Source organism: Scylla paramamosain, chromosome 2 (assembly GCF_035594125.1).
Source record: "Scylla paramamosain isolate STU-SP2022 chromosome 2, ASM3559412v1, whole genome shotgun sequence".
Lineage (NCBI taxonomy): Eukaryota > Metazoa > Arthropoda > Malacostraca > Decapoda > Portunidae > Scylla > Scylla paramamosain.
The window spans coordinates 38,443,210-38,455,975 of NC_087152.1; the positions used below are offsets into that span (position 1 = coordinate 38,443,210).

General features: G+C 40.0%; 1 protein-coding gene across 1 annotated transcript; it reads right to left on the reverse strand.

Moving 5' to 3' along the window:
* Nucleotides 1–1,010: 1,010 nt before the first annotated feature.
* On the reverse strand, nucleotides 1,011–5,496 carry LOC135114722 (uncharacterized). Its single transcript, XM_064030686.1, has 3 exons — nucleotides 5,042–5,496; nucleotides 3,295–3,382; nucleotides 1,011–2,633 (listed from the first exon to the last, which is right to left on the reverse strand). The coding sequence occupies exons 1-3, from the start codon at nucleotides 5,479–5,481 to the stop codon at nucleotides 1,509–1,511; spliced, it is 1,653 nt and encodes a 550-aa protein (XP_063886756.1). The 5' UTR covers nucleotides 5,482–5,496; the 3' UTR covers nucleotides 1,011–1,508.
* Between the last annotated feature and the right edge of the window lie 7,270 nt (nucleotides 5,497–12,766).

The following is a 12,766-nucleotide window of genomic DNA, read 5'->3' on the forward strand; positions in this document are numbered from 1 at the left end:
ATGGGGCAGTGCGGAATAATACCCTCGTTATATATATATATATATATATATATATATATATATATATATATATATATATATATATATATATATATATATATATATATATATATATATATATATATATATATATATATATATATATATCCCATATATGAACTACTTCCTGAGGCGCATAGAAAGTGTTCCAGGGCTCAGTGTGTATTGTTTTAACTAAAATTTTTAATCAAGAAAATTGTAATATTTTGTTATAACACATCGGACGACAAACCATAACACACCATACTCATAGGATGTCTGTAACTTGGTACTTGTCTGACAAAAAAATAAATTTCTAAACCATGGCTTTAAATGATGAAGTGGGACCGTCAAACAAGGCCAATGTAAGCTTAACCACAGAGGTGTAGCTACTGCAGGTATCGAACATTGTGGGGCACACATGGGGCAATCGCAGACGAGTAAGGGCGGGAAGCTCCAGGCAAGTAGACCTCAGAGGTATACTGATGCTACAGAGAGCACGGCAGCATTTTCCAGTAGGTATGCCACGAGTGCGGCCAGTGGGGATGGTAATATGATTGTCAAAACAGCGCACGCTCCCCGCTGCCTATACCCGCCCGTTGCCATGTCAATGACGATATCATCAACTGGCGCTCGAGGTGCAATATCTCCCGTATGGTGACGTACCGCATGTCTTTGTACTAGGAAATAAACGATGGAAGTCTTACCTACAAATCTCTGAAGATCCAGCAATCACCGTTGATTATTACTAAATGGTAATTTTCTCTGATTATCGTTCGAGCACCATTGTCGTGTGAAGCTACACATGAATATATATTGTGTTCATTGAGCCTTAGGTCACACAGCTTGCCTGTACATGCACTGCAGGCGCACACGTGGAGACATTATACGCAATGCTGAGAGCTAAGGAAAAGACATAAAACATCAATCGATATAAAGAAAATGTGTGCATTCTGTATATATTTTCTTTTCATTCCGTTAGTGAGTCAAACTTTTATTTATCTATTTATTTATTTATTTTTTTATATTAATGCTAACCAGAGCAGTAATGGATCACGGCTGGTAATGGTCACTGTGGTAAATGTGATTTGTTATACAAAGAAGTATATATAGGCTACACTCCATCACGCTCCTCCATAAGTCAATTATTTTAAGGAGCAATTGTTCTTAATGGAAGAATTAAGTGAGAAAACAAGTCAGCCATCCATAGCAGCTAGAAAATAAGGAGAGTGGAATTACTTTGCTCCTAGATAGGGAAAACAATCATAATGGCAAGAAAAAAAAATCTGTAGCAATTCATTGACTATGAACAACAATTTGAATTTGTTATAGAAAATTCCTTTTTTTTCTGTTTGGTCTGGTACATAACGATGGTGATGCTCGATGCTCTCTTGGTTCATCTTTTGGTCAGAACAATAATTGTAATGGTTACAGGACACAACATCTAACAACGGCCAGGCTCGTCTTATGCCACTAATTTCTTGTTTTGCTTACATCTGCGTCACGGCCAACAGGTTGTCAAAGATCTTGTCCACCAGCTTCTGGGCGTTTTCCCGCGAGAGAATGTCACTGGCGTAGGTTAAGCCGAACATGAAGCAGCCATGTAGGGTGTGGAACAAGTAGTACATGGGATCGTTCCAGCATGAGGTGGCCCTGAGAAGATGTGCCAACCGCACGTGCTGACCTTCTGTTGGGATGAGGCGGTCTGCGTTCCCCATATTGGCTGACCCGTAGTCACACTCTGGCATTGGCCGCTCTTTGAAGTGATCCTCTGTGCTGCCTTCCAACGACATTGACACCACGTACATCAATGCGTCGTTTCCATGAATGGCTTGACTGAGGCTTTTATGCATACCTCTGGCGTACTCCCAAAAATTGTCCCGCCACCTGGCTGGCGTTGAAATGTTGTTCTCGAGTGCCATCATGTGAACACCCAAGGTCCCCGAGGTGTCCCCTGACCAGTTGCGTCTCAGGCTAACTGTATGCAGTTCCCGGATACGGTAAAAGTCTTGCTGCAAACCTCCTTCCCGCACGAAATCGACGAGGCTCACGTTAAACACCGATGCCAGCCCACTGTTCACCGTGACGCCCTCCTGCTTGCACTTCCTGATGAAGGTCATTGTGCTGTCCTTGTCCAGATCCCGCAGAACTATCTGACACTTGAAATTAGGATCTCTGGGCATGGGATAAGTACGTGGAATAAGTTTCTCAGCTTGTTGTGCCTTTATTATGTCATCTTGCAGCTGCTTGAAGCGGTCTTCGTCCTTCGTCAGTTCTTCTATTTTCGCTGTCAGTAAAGCTTTGGTCTCTTCCCCGGCAACCACTTTACCAAGCTGAACTGTGTCGTCGACAGGTTTGCCAGCGAGCACGTCGTCCAGCACTTGGAGGAATACGTTAGTCACAAACATATTTGTTGTGCCGTCAGCAATGCCATGATGGTTAGCCAGCAGCAGAGTGCGGGTGTGGGGAAAGGTAGCTGCTAGATCCGGCCGGGAACAGCGACCAGGGGCGCCGGCAGAAAGGAGGCGCGCACACCACAAGGGACCCTCGGTGGTTGGAAAGTGATAGTGTAACAACGCTTCTGCGGCAGAAACCAACTCCCGAGTGTCAGTCACCTGGAAAAAGAAAAAGATGAAATTGAAATCTGGTGTACAAGGTCCACTAGGTACCTGTGAGCTCCAGCCACTGCACAACAGGCTGCAGGAGTGCAGATGTTTAGAGACTGTTTTTCAAAACATTATATATTATTATTATTATCATTATTATTATTATTACCGTGCACCGCCACCACCACTACCACCACCAGCACTGCCTGCAGGTTCAGTGGTCTGGGGGTCAGCTTGGGTCACGTGCTGCGAACTTGTACTACGTAAATCTGCTTCTTCTTCTAGTACTGTGTAGAGGCGGTGGCCAAAGAAATAGTTGTAAAATCAGCTGCAGTATATTAAATCAAAACTGTACAAAGCTAGCCACATGTCCGCCACCGAGGCAAGGCAGACAAGGACTGCTGATGCTGGGGTGGTTGCTGGACCGGCTCAGGTCATGGCTGGGGCTGGCATTCCGGAGACAAAGGGATGAGGGTTGACCTCACTCCCACGTGGTGATAGGCGGGCGGCCAGAGGCTTGGCGTCAGGTCCCAGGAAACTGGAGAGTGAAATGTAGGGGCGGGCGAAGTGTCCCACCACAAGCTTGTCACCTATACATCGCCTGTAGACGTTTGAAGATCACGTCTTCCCGGTGTAATACTAATAACACGTTAAGATCATTGCACTATACCTGAAAATCGAGCCGCTCGCGATTCATGTCACACGCCCACAGGGTGTCTCCACGCTTCCTGAAGCACGTCCTCAGACTGGGCACTTTCCTACAGGAGAAAGGCAAAATGAGGGAGTTTATTATACTTTATATATATATATATATATATATATATATATATATATATATATATATATATATATATATATATATATATATATATATGAACATTTAAAAACATTATTTAATTAAGGACTCACATAATGGTTTCACAAAGAGCAAATCGTGTGTGCTAAATCTTCGCACGCAACACATCTTGATTTCAGTAAGGCTTTTGATAGACTTCTTCACCAAAGAGGAGTAGAGAAAAGTTAAACTCATGGAACTGGAAGTCAAATCTTGATTCAGTTAAAGAGTTACTCAGCTGTAGGGAGCAAAAGTTACTAATAAACGTTAAGAGATCAAAATAGAGTAAAGATTTTATTCGGTTTCCTTTAAGGGGATCTGCTCTATGCTAATTACTCATAATAAATGTACATTAGTTATCGAGATTCTGGGGTAAGTAGTGATATCACTAAATTTGCCGACGACACCTATGTAGCAAGATTATTTAGGTCAGGTGCAAGACACAAACGCATCAAGTGGGCAGAATGTAGTGAATAGAAAATGGGAACTCGAATTCGTCATCGAAAAATATAGCATTCTCAACATACGTGAAAAAATAAATAAATAAAAATAATGTAAATAAGAATATAAAATTAGTAACTATACTTTAAAAGATTCAAGAATAGTTAAATCCACTTGAAAAAGAGATTAAGAAAGTAATTTTTTTTCATATTTCCTCTTTTTTTTTTTTTTTTTCATGGTTTGCATACCAGGTCACATTTCTCACGCATGTTGACCCACACTGATTGCTCATCTCTCTCTCTCTCTCTCTCTCTCTCTCTCTCTCTCTCTCTCTCTCTCTCTCTCTCTCTCTCATATATATATATATATATATATATATATATATATATATATATATATATATATATATATATATATATATATATATATATATATATATATTTACATCCATCAATTTATGTAACTTTTACGTGAACTTTATTTATTATTATTATTATTATTTATTATTATCTATTATATTTTTTTTTGTTTATGTATTTGCAGCTTTGTGCCATAAATCTGCGTGTTTCTCTGTAGGGTTGTGAATGCATGGAACAAACTTTTGCAAGAACGTGGTAGATACTCGTACATAGGCATTGGATATTCTAAGGAGAAGGTTAGATAAATTTATGGATGAGGGCGGGAGATGGTAAGTCTTGAGTACACAGCACCTGCCATGTGCAGCCCTGCGGGTGGGTTTTATAGAGTCCAATTTTTCTTACGCTCTTATGGCAAACGAATTCCAACACAGACTACTTGCCACACTTTATAAAAAAAAAAATAAAGTAAATAAATAAATAAATAAATAAAATAAAAAATATATAAATAAATAAAATTCATCAAATGTAGTATGGCAGTATGGACCTAGATTTGCAAAACTAATGAATATCAAACGATTTCCTTTATCTTCACCTAATTAGTGGAAGTAGCTGAGAAGCTGTGACAGAGATGTGTTGTGAAGAGCTCCATCATTGCCAACCTTGTAAACCTATACACGATGGGACATTTCAGGTCACTTTCAGAATTCCTTCGTCACAGCGCCTGTGCGTATACTGCTGTTGTGATGTTACGGTGTTTGTCAGAGTGTAGGTATGTTACTAACCTGAAGGTGTGACGAAGCGTTTCCTCGATATGACTGTCGGTGAGAGGCACACTGGAGCGAAGTGTCAGCCCATACACGGTGACGAAAAGTCCTTTCTTGTTAGCACAGTCCAATAATTCCTCCATTTCAGTGGCTGGCCGAAGCCAAATGAAGGATGAGTCTACCGCCATAGCGCGCTGGTATCTGAGAGCTTTGCTGGTTGCGAACACACCGCGATCACGATCAACCGCTACTACTGATGCCTGCACACCCGCACACGTCGGTGTCTGACCTCCAACTGCATGTGTCTGTGACTCTGTGTCGGCCAGCACACACTGCACGTAGAAAACTTCAACTTTACTTTCAGCAATAAGGAAAGGATACTCAAGATACAGATAGGTGTTTGTTTGTGTCTGCTGTATTACGACATTCAAAGAAATGACAATGTGTTCGATACTCATAAACACACCAGATGAGAGAGAGAGAGAGAGAGAGAGAGAGAGAGAGAGAGAGTATAATAATGTTATACAACTGACATATTTCTACTGACAAAATTTAGCTCTCGCTCTATACCCTGTCTTTCCATCCATGGAAATACATTGTATCTATCTAAATACTGATAGCTGAATAATTACATATATACATAAACAAAAACACATATTCATGAGATATACATCTGGCAACTACAGCTAGGGAGAAAGATAAGAAGAGAGGCTTGGTGGCGGGGAACGACGCCAATAGCATCCATGACCTTGAAGTGAGGAGTCCGAACATAGCATGACGATGTGTTTGCGTCTGGGCGCCACACTCGGGCACATAAATGCTAACAATGAGTTGCATCTTTATTGTTCCTTGTCCTTGGTTAGGTTAACTCTTTACCAACAAAGTGAATCTCTGTACCTTGCAAGACACGAACACACACACACGGACAGACTGGCAACTACAGCTGAAGAAGAGCAGAGCAGAGAGCTATCTGCTTACACGCGATTCTTGATCCTCTTAAAACAACTTCAAGACATTCTTTCAGAGAGAAAAAAATATAATCTCTCTCTCTCTCTCTCTCTCTCTCTCTCTCTCTCTCTCTCTCTCTCTCTCTCTCTCTCTCTCTCTCTCAAAAAATATAATCATGGTATGAATCCCTTGTGACCAGTAATGGTACACCGCTGCTACTACATGTACACCAGCGCCCACCAGTGACATCAGATTTACCGTCCCGTCGTTGGTGAATTTACCACCATGTAACGGACTGGTGCACCGCTGATACTCCTGTGTAGTGTGCCCTTCATCCTGCGTTCTTCAGGATGGAGTATAAGTGGTGAAGGAGTTACGTCTAGTAGCGTTGAACGTTTATTTGGTGTAGAACGAATACAGAGTGTACTCACTTCAATCTAGTCCTGAATTCCTTACTGCCTCTCGATGGAGGGCTCAGCCTCCATTTATTTGCTATAGATAGGTCCACGTGGGGTTAACAGAGGCGAACATCATAGGCGAGTGAAACAGAGACGAAAGAATTAACAAGGATGCATATGATAATCCAAGGAAAGAGAGGGAAGGAGTGTATGCGTAGGTGTTTCCCCACGAGGCAGACGCACGTGGAGAGGGGAGGTGAGGTGCGATCCGTTACCTGATACAAGTGTGAATGCAAGTGTGACATTTCTCTGAGATACAGGTACTGTACTATAATAGTAGTAGTAGTAGTAGTAGTGATAATCTTGTATATATTTTTTACAGGCTTGCTTTATTAGCGGAGGATGGCTGGCGTTGCACATCCCGCTTCTGCCCCCTGTGCAGCAACTGTGGCGTGGCGCAATACATGGCCGCGGGCAATCTTGCTATAGTGATCTACTCGTCTATATTTGTTTATTTAATGCACCACCTCACACACACACACACACACACACACACACACACACACAGAGAGAAGTGCAACTTCACAGAACGCTGGTAAATTGCTATCTTCTAAACCTTCCCTTATGACCTTGGTAGGTTATCACCCGTGATGACACCACTTAAGACATCTCCGATGTGTACCCAGAGTGTCCCCCTTCTCGTTGCTGCCTCCCGGTCACTTTATCTCGTTATTCATATGAAACAGATAAACAAATACACCACTGAAGGAAGAAATCTAGGATGATGGATGGAGGAGGAAGATGGAATGATGGGAAAGAAGGAAAGAAAACTTTTGCTGTACTTGCGACAATTTTTAGTGTTACGTTTATTTTTTGCCTACATGAATTATATACAATATATTAACAATTGCATGAAGTAAAGAAAGGACTTGTGAATCCATGGATTGCTGCGTTTAAATCACCAAACCAATAGTGAAGAGTTATGTCGTGAAAGTATGTTGTAATGTTCTTGGTTATGCCTTAAAAGTGATGCTGGTGTCACGGATGTTATGAATATGCCTTTACATGTACCAGTACTACTATCCTAATTAATGCATTTATTTTAGGGGCATAACATCTCCCTCAATAAGTATTACTCTGTATGTTTTTTTTTTTTTTTTTGCTGGCTAGTTTTTGTGGCGCAGATCCTTTGCAGGCCGCGTAGTATCAGTAATGGAAAAAAATATCTACTTGTTAAGAGTGGCGTCTTTCATGTTATCATCAGTTTATACTTACATATTATCTCACACACGCATCCATATGAATTTATAAACTCTAATCCGCTGAGGCTTGAGAAAGTTTGCCAAATGAAAAGATTTATTTTCAGGTTCTCTAGTTCGCTCATTATTCAATACTAATGGTTCCCACACTTTTTTCAGGTTGTTACTCACTTTTCATACATGATCCTTGTCCATTGCCCACCGCCAAACATAACTCATGACTGCAGTGTCAACAGTCCTACACTCATTAGGACCGTGTTCCCCTACTCAGCTGTTTGTCACGCCAGTGGCAAGAACATTTGATTTAAGGTATCGTAACATAAGTAGGCTTGAAAAAAAGTTTGAATCAAGTCAATATATACAATTTATTTACACCAACAAGAGTTCACTCGTTACGAGGTAGTGTAGTAACGTGGTGGTGTTTGGTCTGATTACTGGAGAGATTAACAATACGTCACCGTGTTTTGTATCAGTGAAACAGTAACATTACTTCACTTAGTTTTATAGTTTGTGCACACACTCACAGCACTGAATTCAATGGAGATACACGGCAGGCTTGTTTAGTAGCACCACTCCTGCCGCACGGCCAGCCGGCTGCTAACATAAGAATATAAGAAATAAGGGAAGCTGCAAGAAGCCACCAGGCTTACACGTGGCAGTCCCTGTATGAAATATACTTACCTATTTCCAACTATCATACCCATCCATAAATCCGTCTAATCTTCTCTTAAAGCTCCATAATTTTTTAGCACTAACAACTTGATTACTGAGTCTGTTCCATTCATCTACCACACTATTTGAGAACCAATTTCTTCCTATCTCTTTCTTAAACCTAAGTTTTTCAAGCTTGAATCCGTTATTTCTTGTTCTGTCTTGGTTTCTGATCCTACGCCCCCCTGTTATAGCCCTTATAGCACTTAAAGACTTCTAAAACAAAAGTGTATTAATTCCACGCCATATGATCTGATCTTTGACAAATCTGACGACTTTATAATTCTGAAGTGAAATGCGATAATAAGGAGTCATAATTAACTGGTACAACCATGGCCTTCAGTGGCCACGCACCCACCTCCTCCCTGTCTATTTGCTTCTGAACATTCATGCCAGGTTCATATTTCCTTCACTTGAATCCCTATTCCACTCAATGTGATGGGTGATGTTTCAGATTATCAACAAACTTCTTGATTCATGGTTTTGTTTCACTTAAAGCACTCCGTTGCTTATGCTTCACTTCAAGTCTGTTGCGATATCTCGTTTTAATGTGGATTAGTTGAGAGAATGCAGCCCCACAGGAATAAGTTGATGAAATTGGTAGGTGTCGAAAAGCCTATGTAGTCTAACCATTTGTACTGAACCTGTATTTTCTCTCCACTTGCTGCCTACCCGCTAAACACCTTTGGTTTAATATATACATATCCTCAGATTATGGCCCTTGCATTCTGCTATATGCATTACTCTATATATTATAAATTTTAGTTGTGTAATTTATTAAATGAAAAAAACAAAAAATGAAAACAGAGAGAGAGAATTATTGGTTATGCGATGGGCAAGAATTGGTAACTGGAAATACTTTGCATTCAGAAGATGTTAATGACATGGCAAAGGAGTGCAAGGATTGTTTGAACAAAGATTAGTTAATACTTATGTTCAGAAATATAATAGGTACATAAACAGTTGTATGTGAATGTTGAGAAGAGAGTAGAGGTGTAGGTGTGGCTACTACCTGCTAAAGGTTCCTTATTCTGAAACCTTTTGCTCTCTCACTGCGACTGTTTTCAAAGGCCGCGTAGATGATTAGCCGGGAATTCGAGTGTTTTTCCTCCTAATAATATAAGAATTTTAATATGTCTTTTCTTTTTCTTTCTTCTTCTTTTCCTTGCTTGTAGAAAGATTGAGGATATAGACGAGTTTGGACAGAAGTAAAAGAGAGGAAATTGAAGGAAAGTAGTAGATTAAAGATTGTGGGCAGACCATGTCGCTATTTTTTTAAATGAATATATCATGCAAAAACTTCTTGTTGAAGTTACACGGGTTTCTAAGGGTATTTTTATGGTTATATTGACGTTAATATGTCAATATAACCATATATAAAATATATAACCGATATAAAAATACCCTTAGAAACCCGTGTAACTTAAACAAGAACTTTTTGCATGCAGTGGAGATCCACTAAAGTGTTTCAGAATATGATTCAAAGTTGAAGAAAGACATGAGAATAACTCAGATAAGGCAAGGTTGATGTAACAGGGAAGTTGGGAAAATGACGGAGTTGACAAGAAAGATAAAGCGATAAAGTATCCTTAGTTAGAAGTTTTTGGGATGAAACGAATTAAAGAGATCATGGTGACAATGAAGAAAAGCTGTTTATCGATGTTGTGTGGGACTTGAAGATATGATTTATGATAAGAGAAGAGTGGGTAGTGAGACGGGAAAAGCAAGTGAATGGTAGCGTTGAACTATAGTTGTAGCTTAAAAGAAGCGTACACATGGGGGTTGTGGTTGTATTATACATATCTTTTCATTTCCAAGTTTGCAGGGGATGTTGGCCACTCTCCCCATCCGTTTTTCTTGACGTGTTGGTAGTTATGCCTATCACTCTGTATATGAGGATGACATTGCATAAAACACGTAGCCAAAACAAAGTCATAATACACTTGGTTTTGCATCTTTTAATCTTTCACCACGTATTAGGTTGCGAGGTCTTGTACTCCAAGTCATGATCTTTGTTGTATGATAACACCATAAGACATTATTGAGACCAGAGGTGTTCGTGGTGCACCGTCCGATAGGCAGTTTCCTGCAGATCAGCAGTACTTACATGGCTGTGAGGTTAGATTAGTTGTACAGAGGTGTGAACATAATAATTAAACCTACAACCTCCATATAGCCTTTCTCCTAACGGCGAGGCTGAAGGAAGAGAATGAGCACAACACGATGTATGTAAGTACTTGAAGGATAATTTTGGAGTCTCATTAGGCCAATTTTCAAAGGCTACAGTTGATAAGTTGGATTATCATGACTGTTATCTCCTGTTCATGGCGCACCACTTTGTTATATGTATCTGCGTACCGAAGACATCAGGAGAGAGCTGCCTGCTGCCTCACTCATACGTGTGCCGTCTTCGCTACTTTTGTTGCTTTGATATTTCTTCGTCTATGCGATGCCTCAAGTTTTTGTACTATGGTCTGACAGTTAAATGCACTGTGGCCTGGCATCAGAACTCAGAAAGCACTCTTGAAGCCTTTCACTACAGTTTGTTCAAAGTAGACCTGTATATTACTATCGGGAAAACTCAAACGTGATATAAGAAATGCAAGAAAAAAACAAATAATTATATTATTATTATTATTATTATTATTATTATTATTATTATTATTATTATTATACCTATGAGCGGTAAAGAAGGGAAATAAAGCGGTGAGTGGGAAGAGAAGGGGTATACTGTATCAGCTTGGCTCACTGAACACTATCCTCACTCTTGCTCAGGCAAGACTATCCCATCATACAGGTAACTATGGGTGCTCCCCACAGATGAACTTACACATGAGCTGAAAGAAGTGACAGTTGCTGCTCATCCACAGAAATGCAAGCACGTAGAATTCAGTGCTACATCTGTAAATCCACATCATCACTAAAACCCCCATCACACATTCAAGATTCTCGTCACGACAGTGCCAAGAACAGCATTTTTGGTGCAGTCGTGACATTTGGCCACAATTATTGGTCAGTCACGACAGCGTCATGATATACCTGTTACCGTCACAGCATGATGACAGCACTGACAACGTCAAGATTTGCGGAATTTCGAAATTCAATGGTAATTTTTGCCATCATGACAAAGTGAATTCAGTTTCCATAATCTCTACTCTAATGACTTAGTTTCCTTAGTGTTACCCATGTTCCATATACTAGTTCACTTCAACTCTCATAACACAGATCTTATTATTTAGCATACACATGCTCAACAACAACAACTTTCATCCGCTCGGCGGTCTTTCACCCGCTCGGCGGTAACAGTGACGCATTCTTATGTCCATTGTGACACAGAATTCTGCACTGTCACACAACTATCAGAATTATTAGTTCTGTCATGACACACTTATTAATGCTCCTCTCATTTCTCTTCTCTCGCAGTCTTCCATCCAGCTTTTGACTGCTGCCTTTTGACCTGCAGTGATTTGCATTTCACATGAGTCTTATGCATGGCCTTTTCAAATACTTTGATCTAAAAACATTCAATCTGCCTATTGAAACTTTTCATGTATTTTATGTCACTCTTGTTCATGTGTGGGGGTATTTTAATTTAAAGACTTGAACAGTGTATATATCATATCAAAGGAGCAGGGAAGTTGTCTATTATTTTTTATTAATAATCTAATGACACAAATATATAAATTCTTTCAAAATAAGTAAAAAAAATAAATAAACATTAAAAATAACAATGATATTATCAATAATAATAGTAACAATAACAACAAAGATAATACTAACAAATATTCATAAAAAATATTATCAGCTACTCCCTCATTACTGTTAAAATAAAAAAAAGGCAAATATCATCCTGTTTTCTACAGTGAATGACTGCATTAGTGGGTGCCAGTCATCGTAAGACTCAAGACACCAGTGACACATATGTTTGCAGATGCATGTTCTTGGAAGCTGCTCAAGGTAAATGAACAATAAACTTAAAGAAGAGAAGCAAGAACCCTATGCCCTGTGTGTGTGTGTGTGTGTGTGTGTGTGTGTGAGTTTTCCCAAAGTTTTGTACCTCCTCTGACTAGCCTCTAAAACCTTCCCTGTTCTGAGAGAGAGAGAGAGAGAGAGAGAGAGAGAGAGAGAGAGAGAGAGAGAGAGAGAGAGAGAGAGAGAGAGAGAGAGAGAGAGAGAGAGAGAGAGAGAGAGAGAGAGAGAGAGAGAGAGAGAGAAACTTTACAAAACCCCAAGACTGGAATGTTCTACAAAACAAAGGCAAAAGTGTTGGATGCAGGTTTCTTTGGAAAGAGATGTAAGTGGGATACAAGTGACAGCAGCAGAGATATGTACAACCCTGTCTGAAGTTACCAACTTTTCAGGGCTCAGACACATTGCATTGCATAAGCTCTCCTTAGTGACTCGAGTTCCTTTGACAAAACTGTGCC

Excerpts from the sequence above, each read along its gene's own strand:
- LOC135114722 (XM_064030686.1), bottom strand. The coding sequence starts at position 5,481 with ATGAGTATCGAACACATTGTCATTTCTTTGAATGTCGTAATACAGCAG. Across the intron at positions 3,383-5,041 it reads ACGCTTCGTCACACCTTCAG|GAAAGTGCCCAGTCTGAGGA; the intron begins GTTAGTAACATA and ends TTTCTCCTGTAG. Across the intron at positions 2,634-3,294 it reads GCGAGCGGCTCGATTTTCAG|GTGACTGACACTCGGGAGTT; the intron begins GTATAGTGCAAT and ends TTCTTTTTCCAG.